At 38.5% G+C, this 12,556-nt stretch overlaps 1 protein-coding gene across 1 annotated transcript in view; it reads left to right on the top strand.

The window, feature by feature from the left end:
- LOC120538569 (C-type mannose receptor 2-like) overlaps positions 1 to 12,350 on the top strand; it is a 35,044-nt gene extending 22,694 nt beyond the window's left edge. Inside the window, exons 2-3 of the mRNA XM_039767964.1 lie at positions 11,464 to 11,799; positions 12,007 to 12,350. Of these exons, the coding sequence (XP_039623898.1) occupies positions 11,464 to 11,799; positions 12,007 to 12,350 (680 nt within the window). The remainder of the gene's footprint in view (positions 1 to 11,463; positions 11,800 to 12,006) is intronic.
- The last annotated feature ends 206 nt before the right edge of the window (positions 12,351 to 12,556 follow it).

The following is a 12,556-nucleotide window of genomic DNA, read 5'->3' as shown; positions in this document are numbered from 1 at the left end:
CTGCTGCACCAAGGATATCGCATGTTAGTTGAGGTATAGCTGCAATTCTTGAGAGACGATCTACCAGAATTATTGCAGGTTTGAATCTTGCTCATGGCACATTGCTAAATGGAAGAATATATCTCTAAAATAAATAAAAAAAAAACTTTCTCTACAATGAACAGTGGTTTGAATCCTACTTTGCAGATGTAGTTGTTTGTTTTTTTTTTGATTAAATAAAAACTGTTTAGCGAATGATTGATTTTTCAAGGAACACATGGACAACACACATACTGTAGTTAAAATCACACTTAAAGAAACTGCCTGCCCATTCTATTAAATCATAATTATAACAAATAATAATGAATTTCACTTACCTATATAGCACCTTTACCATGGTCTGAGATGGCTGCACAGATAATCAAGAGGGGTACAATAAAAATGAAAGCACAATAAGAATGAATAAATAATAATAGTGCACAGCCTTGTGTTTGCATGTATTTATAAAATTTGGGAAGTAATATATTGTAGTTGATGATGACATTTAATAAATTTGAAGTAGGTAAAAAGAAATATTTGGTAATATTGCAAAGTGAAATGTTTATATATTTATTGTAAACAGCACACACACCATTTAGTTAATTATATATATATATATATATATATATATATATATATATATATATATATATATATATATATATATATATATATACACTGCGGTGGGCTGGCACCCTTACCGGGTTTTGTTTCCTGCCTTGCGCCCTTTGTTGGCTGGGATTGGCTTGCACACTTTCTGTATATCCAATAAACTTCATTTCACTTCTCAAATATCACTGTGTGTGTCTCCTATATGATATATTTAACTGACATTTTTTATCGTAACAACCAACGATTTACACAGGAAAATAATGACTATTAACAAGGTTGCCCAAACTTTTGCATCCCACTGTATATATTTATGTATACATATATACCTCCTAAATTTAACATGTCTTTCTTTGAGGAATTCTCTGACTTAATGTTAATTTTAATTAGGAACTATGACACAGTCTTAATAGTCGGCGACTTTAATTTTCATATCGATAATCAGTGTGACCTAAAAGTAAAAGAATTCATGAACCTCCTGGACTCTTTTGATTTGAGACAGCTCATTAATCAGCCTACACATAAAACAGGTCATACGTTAGACTTAGTAATTACTAAAGGACTAAAAGTTGATATAAAGCAGGTCATTGATATTGGTCTATCAGACCATTTTCTTTTACTTTTTAGTATAGAAATGATAGAAAACACTCATGAGAAGCATATTGTCAAAAAACACTTCTTTGACTTATCAGCAGCTTTAAAACTTACAAACATTCTAAGCAATCAGTCTGTTTATAGTGCCAACTATAATAGCGAGTATAATGTAAATAATAAACTGGAAAGATTTAATACTAAAGTGAGAGCTGCTGTTGACATAGTTGCACCTGAAAAGACAGTTAAAAAATCTAGCATTGTGATACCATGGAAGACCCAAAGAGTGTCTGATTTAAAGAGAACATGCCGCAGAGCTGAGCGTAAATGGAGGAAAACTAAACTAACAAACCACTATGAAATATTAAAAGTTAAAATAACAGAATACAATAACACAGTCCGTCTTGAGAGGCGCTGCTATTTCTCTAAGATTATAAATAACAATGCTAGTAATCCCAGAGTCTTATTCTCGACAATTGATCATCTGCTAAACCCAGGTAACTCAAAGGAATGCCTACCAAGTACTTCCAGTAAAACCTGTGAGACTATTGCTGTATTTTTCAATCAAAAAATTAATGATATTTGAAATAACAAAGTACATCTCCCCAACACCGCGGATCCTCCTAAACCCCAATTCTCCATTATAAACAAATTTAACTCTTTCTCAAGGATAGATTTACCTGATTTACAAAAAATAATTTCTCAACTGAAACTCTCCACCTGCGTCCTTGACCCAATACCAACAAATTTTTTCAAAGAAGTATCAGGCGTGCTATTTGATAATATTCTTGACATAGTAAATTCGTCATTAGATACGGGAGTCTTCCCAGACTGTCTTAAGACTGCTGTAGTTAAAACCCCTACTTAAGAAAAATAATCTTGACCCCTCTTCTTTTGAAAATTTTAGACTTACAGTATCTCTAACCTGACTTTCTTAAGTAAAATTCTAGAGAAGGCAGTCATTATACACTTAAATGACCACCTCAATAAACATGCTATTCTTGATAAATTTCAGTCAGGTTTCAGAACAAATCACAGCACAGAAACTGCTCTTGTTAAAGTAGTACATGACTTGCGGGTAAATGCAGATAGAGGCCATTTATCTGTACTCATCCTCTTAGATCTGAGTGCCGCATTTGACACCATTGATCATAATATTCTTAGTAATTGCCTTAGTCAATGGGTGGGCCTCTCTGGCAGTGTCTTAAATTTGTTTGAATCCTACCTGGCAGGGAGAAAATTCTTTGTTAGTTGTGGTAATCACATCTCAAAGACACATGATATCCGATATGGTGTTCCACAAGGCTCTATCCTGGGTCTGCTGCTCTTCTCAATCTCTATGCTTCCGTTAGGTCAGATTATCTCAGGTTACAACGTGAGCTACCACAGCTATGCTGATGACACACAGCTGTACTTATCAATAGCACCTGATGACCCCGACTCTCTTGATTCACTATTTCAATGTCTTACTTGTATTTCTGAATGGATGAATAGTAACTTTCTCAAGCTAAATAAAGAGAAAACTGAAATCTTAGTGATTAGCAATAATGGATACAATGAGGCTATTAGAAATAAACTGGATACATTAGGATTAAAATTCGAGACTGAGGTTAGGGGTAATTGTTGACTGTAATCTGAATTTTAAATTGCATATTAATCAGATCACTAGGACATTTTGCATTTAATTAACGCGCACACGTGCCAGTCCCGGGACATAACAGCGTTTTAAAAACGTTACAGTAATGTGTGCGTGCCCATCTGCCATGCATCTCGACACCCTACCCATCAAATGAAACTTCAAAGTCTCATCTTTCCGATTATATAAACCATTTTGACACACAACAACCACAGCACTGACACTAAAGCCTTTTTTGCAGAGAAGTACATACTTTTAAGAGTTGACTGTGCCTACCTTTGAAGACCCCCTGCAAGTCAAACATCAATATTTCCGAGCAGTATTGATCCCATTGTGTCCGTAAGGCTCCAGCGAATATAATCCAGTAAAACGATTTAGGTCCAAAACACACGATATATTCTCAAAGGGACAAAACTCCAGAAAACGTTTCATAACTTGAGACCACCTATGTAATTTTTTTTCACTTATATTGCTCATATTAGACGTAATTTGTTTCTGTCGGCGATAACCATGCTACCGCATGAAACACGGAAGTGTTAGCTTCCGAAAGACACCTAAGTTGGCCAATTACGACGGGTCTGGGGTTGACTGGCACCTCGTATAGCCAACCAGTGTCACAGAAAGCTTTGAGGATGACGTATAGCTCTGAACTCTGGTAGAATCTACCAGTTTGATTGGACACTGTGACTGACACTCAAAACTTACAGCCAATGAGCAGCCGAGCATTTTGATATGTAACTTGCCATACTAACTTGTAAACAAAACGATCGAGCTGCGTGAAGGTGGCATTTGTGCCAGTCTGCAGAGTTGGTGCGTGGTTGTTTATTATGATTTCGCCAAGTTTTTTCGCATTTTAAATATGAATAAAAGTAGAAGTTTAAACGTAAATAAACGCTCGATTAAATAATAGATGCATGTACGCGTTGAAAGTATTCAACCGGCACAGGGGACTTGTAATGGCGGAGAGCGACGTGCCACGCCCTTGTGCTTTCTGCTTGCTAGTGATTGCTGCCATCAAGTGGCACATGGAAAAACGCTGAGCTGTGTTGTAACAGTTTGTAAAAGAAATATATATAGTTTGTGTGCATTTTATAAAAAAAAAAAGTAAAAATATAAATATATTTTTGGCCCATAACTTGTATTGACTATTTTACATAGAAATGTGTATTTTTATTGTTTTATTATGGAACATGAATTTCCATAACTAATAGAGTGACACTGTGTGTAGATATAGATTCCTTTAGGTGTAAGCTTTCAGTAGAGCCCTCATTGATATAAGTGGGTTGAAGCATTCAAAAGTTATTACACTTTTTCCATATGTTCCAAAATGTGGATAATGGTCCCTCTAAACAGCCCCTGGGCATGCCCACATAAAAACTGGTGTAAAAAATGTCATTTTTACAGGTATTCTTTTCAAATTTGAAATTTGAGTAGTCAACAAGTTATTCTGTTGGTACATAGTGTGTTTCTGTCCCCACCTACCTACTGCAGCTTTATTTTCCTTTATTTTCATAAAAAAACTTAGGCGAGAACAAAGAAATTCGTTTTTTTTGTGAGTTCTAATGTGCATAACTTTTGATCAGTCACACCTACAGTGATTCTGACTACTAAGGGTGAAACTAGAGAATGTTACCTTTACAAAGAGACCAAACATGTGTTTATACTCCAGATAGTTCAATAACAGCAATGATTCTAATTTGGAGAGGTCGAATTACAAGCGATTTAGCAAAAATGACCCCGAATGATAAGGGGTTAAGAAACACAGCAAAAGTTAGACTTCTTATATCACTGAAAGATGCTGAGAAATTAGTTCACGCATTTGTTTTCAGTCGACTAGATTACTGTAACGAAATCCTCTCAGGAATACCCAAAAAAGACATAAATCATTTGCAACTAGTGCAAAATGCAGCTGCTAGAATTCTAACCAGGAAAACGAAATCCAAGCACATTTCTCCAATTTTGATGTTACTACACTGGTTACCTGTGTCATTCAGGATTGAGTTTTAAAATTCTGCTTATGGTTTATAAAGCCTTAAATAATCTCGCCCCATCTTATATATCGGAATGTCTGACATCTTATATTCCAAATCGTTACCACAGATCCTCAAATGAGTGTCTCCTTAGAATTCCAAGAGCAAAACTTAAAAGAAGTGGTGAAGCGGCCTTCTGCTGTTATGTACCTAAAATCTGAAATAGCCTGCCTAAAGGAATTCGCCAGGCTAATACAGTGGAGCACTTCAAAAAACTGCTGAAAACACATTTTTTTAACATGGCCTTCTCATAACCTCCTGTAATTTAATCCTGATACTCTGTATATCCAATTAATTATAATAACTATTAATGGTGGCTCTAAAATCTGTACTAACTCCTACTCTCTCTTCTGTTTCTTTTTTCGGTGTCTTTTTGGTGGTGGCTTGCACCATCTCCATCTACTCAAAGCACTGTGATGTTCCAACAGTGATGGATTAAAAGCCAGGAGTCTGCATGACCATCATCAAGAGTGTCCGTGAGAACCCTAAATAAAAAGAGGACTATTTCATTTTTATTTATGTTAGGTAGAATGCCCAGAGGGGACTGGGTGGTGTCGTGGCCTGGAACCCCTGCAGATTTTATTTTTTTCTCCAGCTGTCTGGAGTTTTTTTTGTTTTTTCTGTCCTCCCTGGCCATCGGATCTTACTCTTTTTCTATGTTAACTAATGTTGTCTTATTTAATTTCTTATTTTGTCTTTTATTTTTCTTCATTATGTAAAGCACTTTGAGCTACTTTTTTGTATGAAAATGTGCTATATACATAGTTTCACCACACACCATTTAATTACAAGAATATTTACAAGTTTGTGCTCACGTGCACCCCCAGTGCCTCCAGCACCGTTCCCCCAAATGTCCAGGCCTTTCTCTTGGCCGCCTCCCGTCCTCTCTCCAGCTCTGTCCTCTTCCATCCGACATCCACTAACGACTGGAGGGAGGCGGCCCCTTATATGGGAACCCGGATGGGCTCCAGCTGCTTCCCGGCAATCAGTCATGGCCACACCCCAGTGTGGCGGAAGTGCCGGCTGATCACCCAGAAGCTGTCCGGGTGTCCCCTGTCGTCTTCCCCCCAGCACTTCCTGGTGTGGTGGAAGTGCTGGGCTCCAGGGTTCCTCAGGCACCTGGGCACCGCCTGGCGGTGGCCACGGGCACCTACAGGGTTGGGCTTCCAAGCCCCCTACCCGAGGCCACCAACATAACCAGGACGGACGCCCCCTCGCGGTCTGAAGGAGGCACAAGCCCTCCTCTGGTCCTCCTGGGTGTCCCGGCCGGGGACCACAGTGTCCCACCGCTAGCGAAGACATGTGGGTCTGAGTGACACGCCCCGAAAGGGCAGCACGTCCCCGGAGAGGGTCCTACTATGTCCCCAGGGTCCAACACGGCACCCTGGGACATTTCGCTTCAGCACCCTCTCCAACGCCAACACGCCCCTCCTGTCTGTGCCGCTCTCGCCCCCGCCGTCCCCACCAGCTGGGTCACCATCGGCCCACCCGCGGAAGGGCCCGTTCCAGAAGGGCAGGTCCCAAACGACGTCGGCTCCAGCGCTCGTCGGGGCTTCGGACCTTTATAGTTTATGCCTACATTTTGTCATTTACTACAAAAATATGAAAACGTTTCTCTTTTAAAAATGTGTTTACACTGATTATTGTAGAAACAGAACACACATGAAATGCATGTGTTCCCAATAACAATCTATTATTTCCATTCTAAAACTCAAGACTGGGAGAACTTTGTGCACGTTCTAAATCGGTGAGTAGATGGAGCAGTAGGCTGCTTGCTGCTTGTCTTTATCAGCATATTTACAGGACAAAAGACGCTGGCGGAGAGGTGCAAACGGATTTAAAGTGGGCCGGGTCTACAAGTTTTTTCATAGGCTCTGCTAATTCTAGTGTAAGGAAAAATGTATCCTTCCCAGGAAAAGTTGTGGTTCATGACAATGGAATGAATTATTATGGAGAAGATTGAGCAGAATATGGAAAGAACAGGAGTTAGCATGGGTTCCGACAGGTGAGGTTATGTTTATTAACATGGTGGATTTCCACGGAGAAGCAACCAAACAACATGACCAGAGTGGTAAATAGGATATTATTTATATTGATTTTCAGAAAGTATTTGATAAGGTCCCTCACAGGAAGATGGTCACATTCCAGGGTTCTCCAACAAAAGTATTTCAGGACCTAGGAGCATTTGTAGGGGACCAACCGCTAGCAGGACAATAAAGGAGGTAGATAAAAGAGTAGCTAATGCAAATAATGTGTGCTTTTATTGTGTAATACATAATTAAAAACTATTTCAAGGGTTCAACCTCTAAAATAATTAAACTAATAATAAATATATGTTACTAAAATGGTGAAATAGTGTTTTTTTAAAACATGTGCAATAAATACATTATATTTATATATAAACCTTTAAGGGCTCTATGCAAATCATCAACCCTAATCACAAACCTTTGCAGCTCTCTCTCTCATATCTATTCAAAGAGTGCAACTGTCCCACAGGACACTGGCTTCCAGCCTCTCCTTTCACTCTCTACCTTCATAAACTAACCCTTCTCAGGCACACACCAGCCTTTTAACAGGTCTCCTGGTGTATCAAATGATACTGGACTAAACTCCAGTACCCTGTCACATGCATGCACATGACATAAATTATGCTATTTCCATGCAAAAAAGCATTTGGAGCCACACACACCAAGAAAAATAAAAATTATCTAACAGTTCTCAGCGGGCACAGAGGCACAGTGGTAGTGCTGCTACCTTACAGTAAGGAGACCTGGGTTCACTTTGAAGGGTCCTCCCTTAGTGGAGTTTGCATGTTCTCCCCGTGTCTGCATGGGTTTCGTCCGGGTGCTGGTTAGGTGCATTGCCGATCCTAAATTGGCCTTAATGTGTTTTTGTTGTGGGTGTGGGTGTGTGTGTGTGTGCCCTGCAGTAGACTGGTGCCCTGCCTGGGATTTGTTCCTGCCTTGTGCCCTGTGTTGGCTGGGACTGGTTCCAGCAGACCCCCATGACCCTGTTTTTTGGCAGGTTGGACAATGACTGATTAACTGACTAACGGTTCTCTAGGTGATTCATTCCATCACAGGCATCAAATTAAAAGAAGTGGGAGTTCAGGATATAGTGTGTAGATGGGTGCAGAATTAGCTAAAACACAATAAGTAGAGGGTTATAATGTGAAAAACCTTGTGTGAATTGGGGGCAGTTAAGAATGGTGTCCCTCAGTGGTCAGTGCTGGGATGCTGCAATTTTTAACAAATATAAATGATCTAGACAGGAGTATATTTTCAGCTTTGCAGATGATGCCAAGCTAGACGAATTAGCAGATAATCTAAAATCTATTGAATCATTACAGAGGGACTTAGATCAGCATTCAGGCCTGGGCAGAAGTGTAGAGTACAAGTCAAAGAAGGTTGTGATTAAGAATTACAGTGCACTTATGAGACCTAATCTGGAGTACTGTGTGAATTTTGTTTTTTCAGGTTACAAAAAATATATGGAAGTACAGTAATCCCTCGCTATATTGTGCTTTGACTTTCGCGGTTTCGCTCTATCGCGGATTTTATATGAAAGCATAACTAAATATATAACGTGGATTTTTTCGCTGCTTCATGGTTCTGCGGACAATGTGTCTTTTACTTCCTGTACATGCTTCCTCAGTTGGTTTGCCCAGTTGATTTCATACAAGGGACGCTATTGGCGGATGACTGAGAAGCTAACCAATCAGAGCACGCAGTTAAGTTCCTGCCTGCTGAATGCAGTGTTAACCAGGAAGTCTCGTCTCGCTCATTCAGCATCAACGTGTTTCGCTGTGTAAAGAGTTGTGCTCTTTTGTGTTTATCTTTTTGCATAGTCAAGCCCTTCATTATGGCTCCAAAACGATCTGCTACTGCTTCAAGGGCCGTGCCCAAGCGCAAACGGAAGATGTTAATGATTGCCGAAAAGGTAAACGTTTTGGATTTGTTGAAGGCTACGATTCTTTTTATTTAAAAAGTAGGAAAGGAATATAAGATCTACGTTCGCAGTGTCCTTTTAACCAGGGTGCAAAACGAGTTGTAAGTGGATGTAAAAAGGCAGTAGTCTAGATGAAATCTGCTTTAGGGATTTGCATTGAAGACTGCCAGAAGAAGAACGGCAGTGCTACACAATCGCCTGAAGTAGCTCCTTTAAGGGCTGTAACGCTCTCCTTTGTTGTGCAGTAAAATAAAACTCATTGTTATCGGACAAGTCATCGTGTCATTGTTGGTGAGTAACCATAATTAATTTTCTACTTACAGTACTTAGTACATGTACGTGCGTTTAGTGTCACTGTACACACATTTACTGTATACTATTTTTCTTGTATTGTACGTATTTATTGCTGGTGGCATGTCTATCGTAATGGCTGTAACATATGTGCTATCGGAGACACTCAATATCTTTAAAATAATATTTAGGTTTTACTGTATATAAACAGTGTGTTTATATACATAATTTCAATGAATCTTACCTAATATCTAAGAGAATACAAAGGGATTATGCTGTATATCTCTGCGGGGAATATTTATAAACAGTGTGGGAGAGTTTATAAGGGCTTAAAATATATAAAAATAACCATAGAAACATATGGTTTTTACTTCGCGGATTTTCACCTATCGCGGGGGGGTCTGGAACGCAACCCCCGCGATTGAGGAGGGATTACTGTACTAGAAAAACTCCAGAGAAGATTAGGCTAATTCTAGGACTGCAGATTAATTTATAATTTACAGTAATCCCTCGCTATATCGCGCTTCGACTTTCGCGGCTTCACTCCATCGCGGATTTTAAATGTAAGCATATCTAAATATATATCACGGATTTTTCACAGGTTCTCGGATTTCTGTGAACAATAGGTCTTTTAATTTAAAGTACATGCTTCCTCAGTTTGTTTGCTCAGTTGATTTCATACAAGGGACGCTATTGGCAGATGGCTTAGAAGCTACCCAATCAGAGCACGTATTACATATTAAATAAAACTCCTCAATGATATACGATATGCTTCCTCGCAGCTGCTTCAAGACACTTAAAAGCTCTAACAGCCGGTATTGATTTTTCATTGTTTGCTTTTCTCTGTGTCTCACTCTCTGTGAGAAATACAGGCAGATACTTATCCATCATGCAATACCATCAGGGAGACGTATGATTGGCCCCATTATCTGCTTCTGACGGAGGGGGTGTGAGCAGAGGGGCTGTTTGCACAGTGGTTATTTGCTTAGAAGATAGGGAGGCGCCTGTAAAAAAATGCTGAAAGACTACCTTCACATTGATCCCTTCATTGCGCCGCTTTATCGCGGTGCTTGCATACTTAAAAGAGCACCAGCCCTATTGATTTTTGATTGTTTACTTTACTCTCACTATCTGACATTCTCTGCTCCTGACGGCGCACCTTGAAGAGGAAGATATGTTTGCATTCTTTTAATTGTGAGAAAGAACTGTCATCTCTGTCTTGTCATGGAGCACAGTTTAAACTTTTGACTAAAGGGTGTTACTTAATGACTAGAGTGCTCCAATAATGTTAAAATACGTATTTAGAAAGTTGTAAACAGGTTTTCAATGCTCTAACTGCGAAAATATTAGATTTATAAATAAAGAATCCTACTTCTTGGAAATCCATTTATCTGGCTGGAGCGGATCAACCGCTATAAACGAGGGTTTACTGTATAACTGTGCGGAGAATATTTATAAACAGTGTGGGAGAGTTTCTAAGAGCTTAAAATAAATAAAAATAACCATACAAACATATGGTCTCTACTTCGCGGATTTTCACCTATCGCGGGGAGTTCTGGAACGCAACCCCCGCGATTAAGGAGGGATTGCTGTATAAGGAAAAATTAAAGGGTTTTAACATTTTCAATTTAAGCAAAGGAGCTTAAGAGGTGACATGGTTGAAACATTTAAAATGATGAAAAGAATTAGTAAAGTGGATCAAGACTGTTAGTATAAAATGAGTTCAACAACAATATAGAGATACATTAGGAAACTTGTTAAAGGTCCAGCACAGCTGTTTATGTTACGTTAGGAAGTTCTTCTTCACTAAGAGAACTATAAATGCATTGAATAAGTTACATTGCAGATTGGTAGAGAGCAGAACTCTAGGTACATTCAAAACTCAATTTTATGTTATTTTGTAGGAATTATGTGGCTAGGATTGGCAAGCTTTGTTTGACTGAATAGCCTGTTCTCGTCAATTTTTTTCTAATGTTGTAAATGTTTCACTTTAATGGAGTAAATCAACACATTCAAATTAAATTTATTTTTCCTAAATCTTTAGTCATAGTTGCATAGTGACTAGTTGGTATATGCTAGTATGTCACCTAGTAACTTCAAAAATGAATATAAAACAACAAAAGCATAACCTCCTCAAAAGATTTCAGACAAATCATATTATAATTGATTCTATTTTTTGAATGTAAAGTTGAAATACTGTGTTACAGACTGCATGTATTAAGTAAAGAAACTAACATACAGTATATATGTACATTTTGCTGTTTAAAAAAAAAAAAAAGAATTATTTAACCCAATGAAAAATTTTCCATTTTGCTAAGCTAATATACTTTGTTTTCGCAGAAACCAATAACATTAATGAGAGGTATTTCTGGGTAAATGTGAACTTGAACTGGAGTAGAGCTCAGAACTACTGTCACGTGAACTACACAGACCTGGTCACTATAAGGAATGAAGCAGAAAATCAGGAAATAATGAAGAATGCTAAAAGCTTCCCCTTTTGGATCGGTTTATTCAATAACCCATGGAAATGGTCTGATGGTGGGAATTCAACATTTCAAAACTGGGAAAACAGTCAGCCCGATAATTGGCATAAAACTGAAAAGTGTGTGGAACTTAGAACTTCAGCTTGGAATGATGCTGCATGTAGTGAACAGAGACCATTTTTGTGCTACAACAGTAAGTTATCTAAATTATGTATGTGACCTAAAAAGAACATTTCTAATTCAGATTAAAAGGTACACAAGAGGTGTCAGAATAAATTTAAGGCCTATAAATGTAGTTATTTCTAAAATTAAAAGACTCATCTGATAGACCTTTACAATATGTTTTACAGACTAGTTGATATCATTGTAAATATTTGAATTTGTACACCCTGTTTTTCAGAGTCCTGCACTTCACTCTCCTACACCAGCACAAACATCTTTGTGTTAAATTCATTGTCCTGGGATGATGCTCAGAACTACTGCAGAGCAAACTACACAGACTTGGTGACTATTGAGAACCAAACAATGAATGACCAACTGTTAAATATGACAGCAAAGAAATACACTTGGATTGGACTCCGCCATGAACGTAACAACTGGCAGTGGTCTAATGGAGAACCTCTAGCGTACACAAACTGGGAAAGGGAGTATTTCTGTGCTGTGCTCCAGTCAGATGGCTCTTGGAATGACTCAGTCTGTGGAGAGGAAAAGCCTTTCATGTGTTACAAAGGCAAGTTCAATTAATAGTAAATGTTTTATAAAGCACACTTCCATTGACAGGTTCAGAGAGCAGTAGACCTTCACAAAATTAAGACATTGAAAATAAAGCATAAAGCAACATGTAACAACAAACAAAAAGGTGATAAGCGCAAAAACCCCATACAATGTGGCATATACATCAAATGGCAAGCAGCTAACTTGTCCAATCAAAAGTATAATCAGAAAGATTC

This window comes from Polypterus senegalus, chromosome 11 (assembly GCF_016835505.1).
Source record: "Polypterus senegalus isolate Bchr_013 chromosome 11, ASM1683550v1, whole genome shotgun sequence".
Classification (NCBI taxonomy): Eukaryota; Metazoa; Chordata; class Cladistia; order Polypteriformes; family Polypteridae; genus Polypterus; species Polypterus senegalus.
The sequence above is the reverse complement of the archived record's forward strand: the minus strand, read 5'-3'. Positions and strand labels throughout refer to the sequence as shown.